The sequence below is a fragment of the Podarcis muralis genome, chromosome 8, assembly GCF_964188315.1.
Source record: "Podarcis muralis chromosome 8, rPodMur119.hap1.1, whole genome shotgun sequence".
NCBI lineage: Eukaryota > Metazoa > Chordata > Lepidosauria > Squamata > Lacertidae > Podarcis > Podarcis muralis.
Genome location: NC_135662.1, coordinates 11,045,497 through 11,062,084, shown reverse-complemented (window position 1 = coordinate 11,062,084; position 16,588 = coordinate 11,045,497). Strand labels below are relative to the sequence as shown.

The following is a 16,588-nucleotide window of genomic DNA, read 5'->3' as shown; positions in this document are numbered from 1 at the left end:
ATTTATCTACTTGCACTTTAGGGGTGCTTTCGAACTGCTAGGTGGGCAGGAGCTGGGACCGAAATACGGGAGCTCACCCCGCCGTGGGGATTCGAACCGCCGACCATGCGATCGGCAAGCCCTAGGCGCTGAGGATTTACCCACAGCGCCACCCGCGTCCCTTTTGTATGTATATATATCAGGGGAGGAAGTGAGCCTTAAAATGTACAGATCCATAAAAACAGCATGCAAAGGTGGGACTCGTGACATAGCAGAAATTTGCTTGCAAAAATGTCTGTTTTAGTTCCTCTTAGGATGAAGGAGCTGGGGTGAAATGAGAGGTCACAACAGCCCTGCAACTCTCAGATTCCTCTCCTTCTGTCAGCTCTCCTGAACCTGTTTGAGATGGCCATGGGGAAAGTCTGCTCAGGTGGCCAGCCTCCTTTTCCCTATGCAGCAGCTCATGAAGTGATGCTCCAGTAATGAGATCAACAGCTTGGGTCCTTTGGGTACATGGGTGGGCAATGCATTTCAAGCATGACATAAACTTGCTTAGGAAACAGGTTTCCAACCAACCTGATATCTCGCCCAGTATTAAATGAGAAGCCACCAATCTCCCTGCCCCCAATCCCATGCTCTGTGGCCTATGAAGATCTACACTCCTTTCTCCATTGTGGAGTTGGTACAGAGCCTTAACTCCGCCCCCTCGCTCAAAACAGTTGGGCCTGCTTGTCTTGCACCACCTAGAGGTACAGTGGTGTGTCTGCTAATGCCATATTTAGGATGTAGAAGATCAAGCCTATCCATTCTTAAGGAAATCAGCCCTGAGTGCTTACTGGAAGGACAGATCCTGAAGCTGAGGCTCCAAGATTTTGGCCACCTCATGAGAAGAGAAGACTCCCTGGAAAAGACCCTGATGTTGGGAAAGATGGAGGGCACAAGGAGAAGGGGACAACAGAGGACGAGATGGTTGGACAGTGTTCTCGAAGCTACCAGCATGAGTTTGACCAAACTGTGGGAGGCAGTGGAAGACAAGAGTGCCTGGTGTGCTCTGGTCCATGGGGTCGCAAAGAGTCAGACACGACTAAACGACTAAACAACAACAAGAAGAAGTTTTATCTGCAATTGCCCATTCACACCGCAAGTCACATTTAAATCTCACAGTCCCAGAGTGGGTCATAACTCAGTGGCAGAGTATGGAATGGTTCCAGATTCCATCACTGGCATCTCCAGGCAGGTCTGAGGAAATCTCCTGTCTGAAACCCTTGAGACCCCAATGGTCTACTCATTGTTAAAGCAGGTTCTTCGTATACTGCACATGATATGAAACAGCAATAGATTTCATATCAATTCACTTAAATATATGCCATTTCATAATAAAAAAAAAAGTTCTCCAAGATTTTATCACAATCTAATTCTTGAACATATTTTTATTCAGAGCTGCTTTACCACAGTTAACAACCCTCAACATGCACCCGCGACAATACTAATGATTACACTTTATGAAGTACAATGTACAAAAAAAAAATAATCATTTAAGTTTAGTTTCATGCTTGAGTTCCACCTCCTATTATTACAGTTCATTTAATCAGTGCTTGTAATGGAAAATATTCTACCCTACTACAGGGAAAAACTCATTCTCCTCTCTTCTTCTTCTTCTTCTTCTTCTTCTTCTTCTTCTTCTTCTTCTTCTTCTTCTTCTTCATACCCGTGATTTCTTGCACTGGATAATGGGATGAAGTCTAAGAGTTTGTGTGAGTCTTCTTCTTAGCAATGACTCCTCTTTGGGCGTTAAATAGCTCTGCAAATGCTTGCAAGGCATTTTTGCTTTAAAGCTGAAAAAGCAAAAGAGGAAAGATGAAACTCTCAACAATCTTAGAAATGTAGAGTTGGAAGGAACCCAAAGGTTCATCTGGTCCAGCCCCCTGGGATGCTGTAATCACAGCTGAAGAACCCCTGACAGTTGGTGATCCAACCTCTGCTTAAAAACCTCCAAGGAAGAAGACTCCATCGCCTTTTGTGGGAGTCTGTTCCACAGTTGAACAGCTCCTACTGTTAGAAAGTGTGGGATGTGAAACACAAGAGCAGTCAAGTACAACATTCCTAGAGTGAACATGTTTACACATGGGGAGGAATGTTTGTCCAGCCAGCAGGTAAACTTCCTGTTTCCTTCTGGGCTGGGACAGACTTCCTCTGCATGTGACCAGAGGTGGGCGTGGCCTCATCTGTGTAGGTAACAAATGCATAGGACTGGCGCCATCTCTCTCTCTGACTACTTTTGTCAAAGAAGCAACATCTGCTTAGCCAAAGATGCTCTCTTGGCCTCCAGCCTCCAGCCAAGAGAGGACAAAGGAACTGTCTCCTTATGAGACAGTTTTCAGGTGTATGTTACTTTTCTAAGCTAAGTCTGCCTTCTGGGATCTGATTGTGAACAGAATGTGAGTAAACTCTTTTTATACTTTTATAGAAGACTGTGTCGTGTCTTATCTTTTATGGGGGAATAAGGGGGAAATACCAGAATAGTTGTTATAGAGGCTTTAGTGAGCCTGAGCAAACGCATCCGCTGTGATTTTAAAAAGGGGAATGTTACTTTACTAAATTGTGAACTTGTTAACACAAGTTGGAAAGGCTATAATCAAACAATATCTCCTCTCCTGCATCCTTGAACATTCCCACAGAAAGTTCTTCCTAATGTTTAGTTGGAATCTCCTTTCTTGTGACTTGAATCCATTGCTTTGAGTCCTACCCTCTGGAGCAGCAGAAAGCCAGCTTGCTCCATCTTCCCTTCAGATAATGGAAGATTGCTCTCATATCACCTCTCAGTCTTATTTGCATATATTTAATATATAGCAATGGTCCACACTCCCAAAATTGTGGCTTCGATGGCACCCTTAAAAAAAATCCTCTGCTTCCACCCACTACCCTCCTTTGGTTCTACCTCGAGTGCCTTGAGCATGTGCAAAGTGCAATATTCCATATTCTGACTCAGTGCAAGGCAGCTTCATTTGTCCCTGTGAGCAATAGTCCCCTGCTTCAAGGATGGAGTGATGGACTGTCAAGGCTGCAGATAAAGTTATCTGGGTAAAGTCAGCTGGGAGCAAGCCACTCTGAAAACATTCTGTGCAAAAGCGCAAAGTATTGTACTGTATTATTGTTGTCATCCATTTCTGAATAGCCTTTCAAATCAGTCTCAAGGCTATTTACGAACATACCATAACAACAATTAAAAGCAATTTTAAAGCAATACCCCAAAAGGGACAAATATAGGTGTCAGGGGTTCAGGGAGAGAGGCACAGATGAGGGAGGAGACTGAGAGCGAGGGGGAAGGATCCCAGGGCGACGAGGAAGAAGATGACAACGAGTCGAGGGGTTCCATGAGTCTCTCCAGTGAATCGGAGGATTCCCAAAAGGGAGCACCCTTGGTCAGGCCAAGGGGAGCCACAGGGGGGAGTAGTCAGGAGCAGGGCAGCAGCAGGGGAACCCCCAGTGGGAGTTGGAGATCGGGACTGGCTTCTCCGCCGGAACGGAGTGAAGGGGGTGGAGTTCCCAGTGTGTCAGACGGAGCAGAGCAGGAAGCAGAGAGGGGAAGGAGATCGGGGCAAGACGTCCTGCCGGAAGGGGCGGAGAGTAGTACCGAGAGCAGTGTAACTGTCAAAAGGAAGGTCAGAGGGAGCGTACGCGCGCCAAGTTCGAATGTGGAGGCGCGCGGAAGTGAGGAGAGCCCGGAGGAGGAGCCTGGTCCCAAAGCACGGAGGAGGGGGGAGCAGGCGTCAGAGGATTCAGCCTCTGGGGAATCCCGGAGGGAGGGAACCCAGGGGGGCAGAAAGACCCTGCGGAAAAGGAAGGAGAGGAAGAGGTGGTCCAGCGCAAGCCTCTTAAACTGGTGTAGAGGCGGGACTGATTCAGAAGGGACTTCAGCGGTCTAAGCCTAACAGACGTGGGGTCACGCGCCTCGGATATGGAGCTAACAATGTTCTTCAATAAAAGCTTTTGTACATAAGCTGGACTTGGCGTTGGTCTCTTGTGAGCTGAGACCTTGGGTGGCCCTGACAATAGGTTTTTTAAACAATACAAAATGAATGCCTAATGAAGTGGCTGGGGAAACCCAGCCAGATGGGCAAGGTATAAATAATAAAATTATTATTATTACTACACCAAGATGGAAAAACCTGTCAAAATAAAAAAAAAAATGTCTTCAGTAGTTTCCAGAAAGTACAGGTAGTGAACACCTGTTTGATCGCAACAGAGATGCTGTTCCACAAAACAGGGGAAGTCAAAGTGAAAGTCCTGTTTTGAGTTGCTGTGGAACAGGCTTCTGATGTTTTAGGGACTTCAAGAAGTGAAATATAAACCCTACTGGGTCTTTGATGGTTTCTTAAGTAACCTGGTGCTGTAAAGGGCCTTGTATGTTAATATCAGAACACTGAACTTGACCCGGTAGAAGGTTGGCAGCCAGTGTAGCTCCCACAGACAAGGTGTTATTTGCTGGTGGTAGTTGGTGGCACAAGTAGGCATGTTCTACACTAGCTGCAGTCTCTGGACCAACTTCAAGGGTAGTCTCACTTAGTGCACATTGCAGTAATCCAGGCTTGAGGTTACCAGTGTGTGGACAGCTGTGGTCAAGCTATCCTGTCCTGTAATCACAGAAGGGTAGTGGGAAAGGAGATAGATTTTGTCCAAGGGAAAGGGAGGCAAGCCTAGGGAATTCAGGTTTTGGGTGCCTGCAAGCTCTCCTGCAATCTTGTGAAAAAGGAGGAAATCTGGGTTCAATTTGCAGCAGAGAAAAGAGCTGAACACCAGGTCTACTTGTTTGTTGAAAACTAATGTCTGCTGCCTAGTCCAAGGTCTACCCATAGCTACTAGCCGGTAGACCCATTAGGATGGACCTGGATTAAGTTAGTCTCACTGATGTCCCACTGAAGGTCATTGTGGAAAAAGTAGTCATGGCTAACCATATCCTATTGACTTCAGTGGGTACTAAATGCAATTAATTTAGTCTTAATATTTTCCATTGTCCATTTCAAGGCCACATCCCCAAAACCCTGCGAGCCAGATGAGAACTTGTCCCATTATATTTGAGAAAGAAAACATTATGAAACACCATTGAGGAACATCTACTTACTCCTTGAATGGGCAGCCCTCTTGACTTTTTCACAGATGTATGTTGCATTCTTCAAGAACCAGGAATAGTTTTCAATACAGTACCTAAAAAATTTAACCAGAATCACAAGATCAATACAATATTGATTAGAATAAGATCTGATCATCTAGTCATTCCACAATTACACAGAACCACCACACAAACTCATGGCAGGGTCATAAGAACAAAGGCAGCAGCAACTACAACACTGGAGATGCACTCCATGACTTTTCAGTCATAAAATGTGAGTTTGGTATTTCCAGTCAGTGAGTGGCAAGACATGAATCTTGAGGCAATCCAGTGCTTGGAAAAACCTGGACTCTGTCATCTTTTGTAGCTAACCTTGGCTATGGGACAATACAGCCCAAGCTTAGAGCTCTTGAGGAAGGGGGCAGAGGGACCTCTCCATCCAACAGAATCCAGAATTCTATGTGTTGAAAACTCTTTGCTATAATTGTATAAGTCTGAACTTCCTCATGCAAACTCAATGTTCTCAATTATCCTTCCCTGTTCCCCAAATTTAGGATAAAAACCAAGGTGAGACTGGTTCTACCTTTTACCTCATAGCTTCATCTCTTGAGTAGCTTCTGTCCCTTGCACAGAGGCACTGCTGGAAAAATTTGCACAGCTCCATCACACAAGGGTTTATCTTCTGAGCCGTGATGTACGGTGTAGTCATGGAGGTGCCTTTCTTCATTGCCTGCGGACATCCTACAAGGGAGAAGATAATCTCCAAGTAGACCTTGACAGTAGCTCCATATGTTTGGCATGTCAGAGGCACAGGAATAAGACACTTGCTAAAGTCCTGGATAGGGCAGCCAAATGGATCAAGGTGCTGGAGTAATTCTCTACAGTGGGGAAGTTGTAATGTTTGGGGCTTTTTAGGTTAGGGAAAAAAAGAATTAAGACTGTGGGGCATGAGAAAGGTGTATAAAATTAGGAAAGGTTTGGAGAAACTGGATCAGGAGAGTTTCCCTCCCGCTCCCACCCTGTGAGAACCTGGGATCATCCAATGAAGGCAAAAGGTGGGACAACTCTTCACACAGCTCATAGTGAAAATTTGCTCCCATTAGAGGTGATGATGGTCACCAACTTGGAGGCTTTCCCACAAGGATTAGGCAAATGCATGCAGGTGAAGACTATCAGTGACTACCAGCTCTGATAGCTACCTGCAGCCTCCACTGTCAGAGATGGTATGATTCTGAATACCAATAAACCTAGGGAGAGAGCTACTGCACTCATGTCTGCTTTCTGTAGGGATCTGGTAGGCCACAGTGGGGACAGAATGTCGAACTAGGCGTAGAGTCATCAACAAAGCTCTTTAGGCCCTCCAATAATTTTCCTTGCTCCTGCCACCCATGTTTAAAAAAACAGGGGGTGGAGGAGGGCAGGTGCAGAGCCAAGTGTACCATGGCTTCAGTGGTCAGCTCCTTCTCCTCATCCTCCTGCCACTACATCATTCTGGCAGTGGTGAGGTCAGAGGATTCTGATGAAAATGGAAAAGGAAGCCAGAATTGCTGAAGTTCGCACATTCATCTGAGATTTAGAGCAGAAATCAGCCAAGCATTATCAATACAGTCAAACCTTGGTTTTTGAACATAATCCATTCCGGAAGACCATTCGACTTCTGGAACGTTCAAAAACTGAGGATCAATGGGCGGTTGGCAAAATCCATTGAAAAAATAGAAAAACATGCAGCGGAAGCCGTTCAACTTCCAAGGTGCATTCAAAAACGGAAGCAATTACTTCCGCGTTTTCGGTGTTCGGGTTCCAAATCGTACGTCAACGGAGACGTTTGAGAACTGAGTTTCCACTGTATTCATTCACAAGGTTGTTGCTGTTTTTAAGCCTACAGATGAAACTTAATTATCTTTTTAAACAGTGTTTTGACATTTCCTTTAGATTGAAACGTGTGTAAGCTATGCAGCTTACATTAAATAATGTCATATGAGACAAATGGCATAGTATTTTGCAGAAACCAAACTGCAGTGAAATGGAAACAGTGCTGACTGTGTTGAATACAAGTGGAACAGAAATCGCTGTGTTTTTGCATTTCTAGCTGACGCTGCCTGTTTATCTCAGTCCAAAGGGGATCACTTACCAATGGTTCGTGATTTTCAGGGGGCACAAGCAAGTCCTGCTAACCCAATGCAGAAAAATAGCCGTGCTTAATATACTTGTGTTTGTCAAAAGCCTGGTGCAGCCAAGCCTATAGGGATGCTTGTGGTTATTGGAGCTGCCTTGGCCAGACATTTGAAATCAAGGCTCACCTGTACATCATTTTTGCAAGCTCTCTTAGCCGTAATCTCTTTGGACAAGGTAATTGAATCTCTCCCCACCCACCCAATGCCTTGCATTCCTTATGGCTTTGGTTGTGTTACACGATAGGAGAGGTTATGGAGGTTACCCTTAGAGTAATGAAGCTCTGTTGACATACACCTGAGTTGTCGGAGCCCATCGTGAATTTAATAAAAAGTGGCATTCGTTGATGGCAGAGAAATAAAGCTGCTGTCGTCTTCAAAGAGACAGGCACAAAACTACCTTAAGAGCTGGGTGAGCTAGTGAGCAAAATGGAATCCCATCTTTTTTAAGTCATCCTGGCCTCTAACCCACTCATTTTCCTGCCCAAAGTTACCCCCACCGGCCCCAAACTCAGCCCAAAAGTACAGCGTGTGGTCTTGCAGCGGTCATTATCTCGTTTCCAAACTTACCTCCTAGGTTTGTCGCAAAGATCTAATGAGAGACAGGGTGAACTGAGCTTCTTGGAGCAGAAATGGAATGGTGGGTGGTGGAATGGTGATCCAAAGGGCTAGATAACCCAGTAGCAGAGATTAGTGCTGCTGCCTTGACCCCGAGACTGAGGGGGCCCAAGGCCATGTGACGTCAGCACAGCAGGCAGCCATGCCAGGAACCATGCCTTCAGAACCGTTTGTCCAATTTTATGGAACTCCCTTCCATCATCATCATCATTTTATTTGTATGTCGCCTTTCCATAGTTAAAACAATGCTCAAGGCGGCTTACAACATGACAAGATTTACATAATTACCAACATAACAAAAGTCATAAACAATAAATAAAGGTAAAGGTAAAGGGACCCCTGACCATTAGGTCCAGTCACTGATGACTCTGGGGTTGCGGCGCTCATCTCGCTTTATTGGCCAACGGAGCTGGCGTACAGCTTCCGGGTCATGTGGCCAGCATGACTAAGCCACTTCTGGAGAACCAGAGCAGTGCACTGAAACACCATTTACCTTCCCGCTGGAGTGGAATCTATTTATCTACTTGCAATTTGACATGCTTTTGAACTGCTAGGTGGGCAGGAGCAGGGACTGAGCAACAGGAGCTCACCCCATCGTGGGGATTCGAACCGCCAACCTTCTGATCAGCAAGCCCTAGGCTCTGTGGTTTAACCCACAGCGCCACCCACGTCCAATAAATAAAAATAAATAAAACACATCAAAAGGTACACAACCAAATGGAAAACAATTTCCACATAAAACATAAAAACTAAAACTAAAAATACAACATCAATATCAATAACAATTTAAAATGACATAGATAAAAAATAAAAACAATATTAAAGAAGCCCCCTCTGTCGAGCAGCAGCAGCAGTCCTTTATGGAGCCTGTCAGGCCCTGCCCCAAGCCCAGTGGAGAGAGGTGGGGCAGGGTCCTTCAGGCTCCCAGCAGGCAGTCATTCCAGCTGAGGACAGACAGACTCCATCCCTGTTGAACTTCTGGCACCTACTGAAGACTGTTTGTTCTAGCAGGCGTTTTAATTGAAGTCCAGTTTTATAGTTGGGACTGTTTATTTGTGGGAGTTTTTTACCTCTTCTTTGCAATTTCTTATACACTGTTTAGAGACGATCATAGCTAAAGCCGGATATAAACAGCTTAAATAAATAAAACATTCAAGAGCAACGAACATGAACAGTTTTATTGACAGTTTCTTAGACTGAAAGTGATTTGTCCATAACTTGCAAACTGCCTAGGGTCCATCTTGGCAACTGGGTGGCACTTCATGAGCAAGTGACAAAATTCAGAATATAACACATTTATTCATTTTCTTACATATATATCCCACTTCCCATCCACCATGGAGCCCAAGCAGCATACATGTGGTTCCCAGGTGGTCTGCTACCTGGGCACTGACCAGACCGAGATCTTCAGCAAACAGGTGGTCCATTGTGTCTTCAAACTGTACCTTGGGACCTTAGAGGTCATTCTCTATAGTCCCAGTCTCTATCCACATAGGACAAAAATGGCTGGTTCAATTTTATTATAATATGAATGAATCAAAGGAATATGATGGATGCAATCTCATTATCTCCTTCTGTAAAATGATTCCTTTGGGATGATGGCTTGGGAGGTGAGGCTTTATTCAGTCTTGATCAGTGATCTGAAGCCCAGAGAGCCTTTTCATTTTCATTTATTTACTCAAGAGTGTTAGCTTTCTTTAAAAACTTTAGAAGCATCTCCATTGGCAAAGGGAGGAGACTTGTAGCTTCATCACATGGCAGGTACCAACTCTGTCCCACCATCTCATTATGTCCCTGTAGAGAAACCAGAGATGATGGATCATTTTTCAGTGGGGGGCATTTTAAGGTGAAGAAGATGTTCTTCAAAGCTGAGAATGTTCACATACACATTTACCTTCTTCCAGGGACAACAGCCTCATTCTTCTCAGAAGTATCTGCCCCTCGTCACCTGCCTGAAAGAAACAGTTGTGTTCCAGTGAACAAAATATATGCTTTAAGTGGATGAAAGCCAAAAGGAGCAAGGGGAAAGTAGAGAAGACAATGGATTACCTTGCTATCATTTCCAGACATGAAGGAGAAAGTATTTTCAATCCATGCTTTTGTTTCCCAGAAGACTTAAGACCGACGTTCTTAGAATAGAAGTTGCAAAGATGGCATGTTGACAGCCTGCAAAGGTAACTCACTCTGGATTCCTGTTATCCCATTGTTTGCTGCGGTGGTATGTATTTTTGCGTTTCTATATTGTAAACCACCCTGCGACCCTTGGATGAAGGACAGTATAGAAATACAGCCATACCTCAAGTTACATTTGTTGTTGTTGTTTAGTCGTTTAGTCGTGTCCGACTCTTCGTGACCCCATGGACCAGAGCATGCCAGGCACCTCTGTCCTCCACTACCTCCCGCAGTTTGGTCAAACTCATGCTGGTAACCTTGAAAACACTATCCAACCATCTCGTCCTCTGTCGCCCCCTTCTCCTTGTGCCCTCCATCTTTCCCAGCATCAGTGTCTTCTCCAGGGAGTCTTCTCTTCTCATGAGGTGGCCAAAGTACTGGAGCCTCAGCTTCACGATCTGTCCTTCCAGTGAGCACTCAGGGCTGATTTCCTTAAGAATGGATGCGTTTGATCTTCTTGCAGTCCATGGGACTCTCAAGAGTCTCCTCCAGCACCATAATTCAAAAGCATCCATTCTTTGGCGATCAGCCTTCTTTATGGTCCAGCTCTCACTTCCATACATCACTACTGGGAAAACCATGGCTTTAACTATACTGACATTTGTTGGCAAGGTGACGTCTCTACTTCTCAAGATACATTACCTTCAGGTAAAGTAATTTTGAGTGGCGAACGCGGCAAACCAGGTTTCGCTTCGCGCATGCGCAGAAGCGCTCTATCACGCCGTGCGCATGCACAGAAGTGGTGCCTCTGGATACAGACTTTTCAGGGTAAGTACGGACCCCTGGAATGAATTGAGTTCATATCCGGAGGGTCCACCGTATAGTATAGAAGGACAGTATAGTAAATCAAATTTACATGTTCCTGTCAGTAGTCATTTTGCTTTGGGCAGCCTGTGGCGGGCTGCTTTTGCTGTCCTCATTTCAAAATGATAAGGAGTGGCTCCGCATCAGCAAGTGTGCCATGAGGCATAAAAAGCAGCTTTTACCAGGGTAGGGACCATGCTTCAGTCCGAGGACCCAGTGGCGTAGCGTGGGTTGTCAGCACCCAGGGCAAGGCAAGTAATTTGCGCCCCCTAACCCGTGGGTTTGCGCCCCCTAACCCGTGGATTTGCCCTAACCCCAGATGTTGCGCCCGGTGCGGCCGGCCCCTCCTGCACCCCCCACACTACGCCACTGTGAGGACCACCTTCCTTTGTGGGGAACCTTCCAGAAACCACACACCTGTGGTGGACAGGGCCAAAGGCAAAAGTGTGTGGAGCAATGGGTGCCACTCTTATTTTTATTCAATGGGCATAAAAATAAGAGTGCCAGGCAAAAGTACTTGCAGTTGGACAAATGTACTTGAGTTGGGCATAGAACAAAGCCAGTGAAAGGTGTGCCCTGAGGAGAATTTTTTAGAGGCCCAGAGGTCTACAATTGGCCCACCCTCACACACCTTCCAACTGCCACGAAAATACTGGGATCATCACAAAAACCCTTACGCTGTCATGGCTTTCCACCTTTCCACACAGAGTCCTGAATGCCCCAGGATCCTTCCCTTCTGTACAGCATTTCAGTGTTTTACTAGAAGGCTAGATCTGTGTGTCAGAAGGATACACATTTCTCCCTTCCCACCGCTCACTCAATATGGCACCACTTCCTGTTCTTGTGAAAACAAGATCTGGGGCACACGAACAGTTGGTCACTGTTTTCCTCAGTTGGTCAGTTTCCCATAAAGAAAGTGGTGTGTACGGGAGCAAAGGGGCAGGGCCTGTCCATGAGGCTGGTGCCATGGCTCCAAGTGTTCGCAGGCACTGAAGAGCAGCCATTACAGTTTCTTGGCTCTGGCTTGTTTCATTCGGCTGCTGCGTCTGTGTTCCTGCCACAGCCTCTGAGGAAGAGGTGTGCAGGGGGACAGGGACACTGATGTCGAATGTGTCTCTATTTTCATCTGAGGAATGTTGGAGGGCATGCCCTTGCTATATACCAAGGGAAAGAAAACACAGCTCCATCCATCTAGACCAGGAGTTTGTTCTCTGACTGATAATGACTCAGGGGTAGCCAATATGACTGCAATTCCCATTATACCTGACCATTGGCCATGCTGGCTGGGCCTGACAGGAGTTGGAGTCCAACAATATCCAGAGGGCACCAAAATTGGCTACCCCTGCTCCAGAGTGCTAAACAGGAAGGTGTTTGCCCAGTCTTGCTCCATGGAGGTCCTTATGAATGGAGATGCCTGGGATTGAACCTGGAACCTTCTACATGCCAAGCATGCACCCTGCCACCGAGCTACAATTTGATGAAGTGACCTGTACCTTTGGTGTTGTTGGTTTTTTTTACCAGCCGTCAATTCAGCTGAAAAGCCGACTGCAGAGAAACACGAGAGAAGCAAACCTGGCGATACACTTGAGCCATTTGCCTCTTCTTCTTTCGGCTCATGTCCCCAAATCCCCGCAGTCCAAGACAGGAGTCCCATGCCACATTTTAACTACCCACAGGCTCAGTACTCAAGTAATAATGTAATTGCATTTCCAACATTCGACTATCCTTTAAAAATATATACATGCAGGCACAACCAAGCCAAATCCAGCATTCTGAAGAACCACATATTCCGGTGGGAAGTTTAAAACACATGCTTCCTTTCTCCCCATTCAACTCCATGAGGTTGCCATTGCAATCCTATACACAACCTTACTGGCACTTAGAGGGGCTTCCACACAGCAGTTTATTGTGGATGCAATGCTAGTTGATCCTACAGATATTTTTTTGTGCAGCATCCAGAAGATGTTGTCCTCACCAAAAATGGTGCCCCACATAATTGCCTTATTTAATCTGGGTTTACTGTTTCCACAGCATGCAACTCACAGAGGAGGTACCCCAGTCTTCATTCACTGATATAGGTGTCAACAGCCTACGAACCACCCTGAAGGACTCTGCTGAGCTATTACTCAAGGAAAGATTAAGACTAAGAATTTTAAATGATGTTGATGATGATGATGATCGGGCCCATTTGAGTGGACATTTTAAGATTGCTCTGTTAATAAAGGTAAAGGGACCCCTGGCCATTAGGTCCAGTCGTGACCGGCTCTGGGGTTGCGGCGCTCATCTCGCTTTACTGGCCGAGGGAGCCGGCATACAGCTTCCGGGTCATGTGGCCAGCATGACTAAGCCGCTTCTAGCGACCCAGAGCGCGTATGGAAACACTGTTTACCTTCACACCCATTTATCTACTTGCACTTTGATGTGCTTTCGAGCTGCTAGGTTGGCAGGAGCAGGGACAGAGCAATGGGAGCTCACCCCATCGTGGGGATTCGAACCGCTGACCTTCTGATCGGCAAGTCTTAGCAATTTCAGTTGGGCAGCCTCTACATGGGATACATCAGCCTCGCCGCTTGAATTTCTGCTTGCTCTGCAGGCATTAATGTCAAAGGAGAGTGCCCAGGGTGGAGGATGTGTGTAGAGACAGCTCTTCAGAGACGGATCAAGTTAAAGTTCACTCAGTGGCTTGAAACAGAATCTCCCTCCTGAAGGATTTGGGCTTGTGCACAACACTGCATCCCATTGTGACGAAAAGATGGCCCAGAGGGAAGATGCCGCCAAAGGGGACACCTCTGGGATACCTTCTCCGGGGAATGTGAGCTTCAGAGTTCAGCTGATGCAAGAATGCAGCTGGAGAAGCTCCTCTCCTTTTTCAAGCAAGGGAACACAGCCCATGGATTTAATTGAGGCAAGATTCTCCAGATGCTTTGGCCTATCAGCTTCCCCTGTCTTTCCTGGACAGATCTTGCTGGATACAGAGCAATAGTGGCTTGCATGATGGTGGTGGGTGGCGGCAGAGGCAAAAGGGGGTGGAGAAAATGTAAATTTTACCTGTGTGCAGTGGGCTAGTTTCTCTGCACCCGCACCTCTACCTTCCAACCATGCAAGCAATCACCAGCATGGTGTGTGTAGGGTTGCCATATGTCCTGGAATTCCTGGGCATGTCCTCTTTTGGGAGTCCTACATGCCCACCCGGGGGGAATTTTTACATCTCATAGCAAATCTCCAGGATTTTGGGTTATTTTTGGTGTTCAGGCAGCTCTGGGTCTGGCTATTTTTTAAAATTTATTATTTATACCCCGCCCATCTGGCTGGGCTTCCCCAGCCACTCTGGGCGGCCTCCAACAAAATATTAAAATACAATAATACATCAAGCATTAAAAGCTTCCCTAAACAGGGCTGCCTTCAGATGTCTTCTAAAAGTCTGGTAGTTGTTGTTCTCTTTGACATCTGGTGCCACTCCTGAGAAGGCCCTCTGCCTGGTTCCCTATAACTTGGCTTCTAGCAGTGAGGGAACAGCCAGAAGGCCCTCGGCGCTGGACCTCAGTGTTTGGGTAGAATGATGGGGGTGAAGACCGACTGGCTATCATGTGATTGCCCCCCAAAAAGCTCAACAACTTTTTGTGTCCAGATTTTTACCTCTTGAAATATGGCAACCCTAAGTGTGTGACCTGCAGAGAGTGCCAGGGGCCAGGCAGAGGGACCTGGAGGGCCGCAGAAAGCTCTAGGCCAGAGATTCCCCACCTCTGCTCTGCACATTCATCCTTAATCCACACACAGAGCCTAAGTGCTGCTAATGGGTTGTATGGAAGATGCCCACACAGGTATAGCTTGTCTGCCACAGGCTTTGTACAGGGGTACGTGCATGCATGCATGCCAGGGATGCAGCCCAAATGCCCTTTGGTGCCCCCTCCAAAATTGGTGACAGGGACGCGGGTGGCGCTGTGGGTAAAATCCTCAGCGCCTAGGGCTTGCCGATCGAAAGGTCGGCGGTTCGAATCCCCGCGGCGGGGTGCGCTCCCGTTGTTCGGTCCCAGCGCCTGCCAACCTAGCAGTTCGAAAGCACTCCCGGGTGCAAGTAGATAAATAGGGACCGCTTACTAGCGGGAAGGTAAACGGTGTTTCCGTGTGCAGCTCTGGCTCACCAGAGCAGCGATGTCAGGCTGGCCACGTGACCCGGAAGTGTCTTCGGACAGCGCTGGCCCCCGGCCTCTTGAGTGAGAAGCGCGCACAACCCTAGAGTCTGTCAAGACTGGCCCGTACGGGCAGGGGTACCTTTACCTTTACCTTTACCAAAATTGGTGAGCTTTGAGGTCCTTATTTTGAAGCTTGCAAGCTGAATGCATAGCATTATTATTATTATTATTATTATTATTATTATTATTATTATTATTACTCTCATCCACCTAGAGATTCAAGCTCTCTCCCTGCCACCTGACAGGCAAACCAGAAGATTTCACATCAGCCCTGGAACTCTGGCATCCCTATTACATATTGCATTTTAAGATGAAGTAGTAGGATGATGTTAAACATGCTTTTAACCTCCTCTCAAACCCTAAAAGCTCATCTTATGAAGCAAAAATTGGAGGTGATCTTTTTTGCAGTTAAAGGGCAGTTCCTGGACCCCAAATTGGCCCCAGCCCCATTTCCCTGTCAAATCCATGGCGGATAGAAAGTCCTGAGCAACGATGCTTTGGTTTTCCTTCTGGAGCTGAAGAACCCTGAAACAAGCCAACTTTTTTCCAGCCTGAGGCAAATTCACTGGCACAGATGGATTAGCTGCAGGATGAGACGCTTAGTGCATTTGTAAAATTCCCAAACACAGATGAATATGGGGCATTTGCAAAGTTGGATATCTTTGAAGTTGGGATAATATGTGTAGGATCTACAGTAAAGAAAGCTATGGGAACTCATTAAAAAGAAAGAAAAAGATTCGCACGCATGGCAGTAAACAAACTTAGCCTGGTAGCGGTTAGCCATATATGGTCTACGTTTTATAGCAAATTAGCACAAGACATAGGTACTTACTGGAGGGCACTTTTAGTAAAATGCCAGGCCTCTGTTGTGGTGTAGATGCTGCAGGAAGAGGCATGTTTTCTGCCACTGAAATAAGGAACAGAACATAAAAGATCAGCTGGGCTGCAAGATATAGGTCATAATATAATGTTTGAAGACTGGGAAAGATTGTGGAAAACTGATTTAAAATTTGCAGATTGTGGCACCCACCCTGTAGAACGTCCTCCCATCAGATGTCAAGGAGATAAACAACTACAGTGGTACCTCGGGTTAAGTATTTAATTTGTTCCAGAGGTCTGTTCTTAACCTGAAACTGTTCTTAACCTGAAGCACCACTTTAGCTAATGGGGCCTCCTGCTGCTGCCGCGCCGCAGGAGCGCGATTTATGTTCTCATCCTCAAGCAAAGTTCTTAACCCGAGGTACTATTTCTGGGTTAGCGGAGTCTGTAACCTGAAGCGTATGTAACCCGAGGTACCACTGTACAAATAATCTGCCCTGTCTGAGAGGTGCCAGTGCATCCTCATGGGACTGGTCTTTTCTGAGACCTGATCCTGCAGAATGCAAATACAGTGGTGCCTCGCAAGACGAAATTAATCCGTTCTGCGAGTCTCTTCGTCTTGTGTTTTTTTTGTCTTGCGAAGCACAGCTATTAGCGGCTTAGCGGCTGTTAACGGCTTAGCGGATTAGCGGCTTAGCAGCTATTAACGGCTTAGCGGCTTT

General features: G+C 46.3%; 1 protein-coding gene across 1 annotated transcript in view; it reads right to left on the bottom strand.

The window, feature by feature from the left end:
• Positions 1-1,394: 1,394 nt before the first annotated feature.
• HHLA1 (HHLA1 neighbor of OC90) overlaps positions 1,395-16,588 on the bottom strand; it is a 39,283-nt gene continuing 24,089 nt past the window's right edge. Inside the window, exons 15-18 of the mRNA XM_028738559.2 lie at positions 15,880-15,954; positions 5,680-5,830; positions 5,102-5,184; positions 1,395-1,814 (exon numbers count right to left, since the gene is read on the bottom strand). Coding sequence (XP_028594392.2) covers positions 1,771-1,814; positions 5,102-5,184; positions 5,680-5,830; positions 15,880-15,954 — 353 coding nt within the window. The 3' untranslated portion in view covers positions 1,395-1,770. The remainder of the gene's footprint in view (positions 1,815-5,101; positions 5,185-5,679; positions 5,831-15,879; positions 15,955-16,588) is intronic.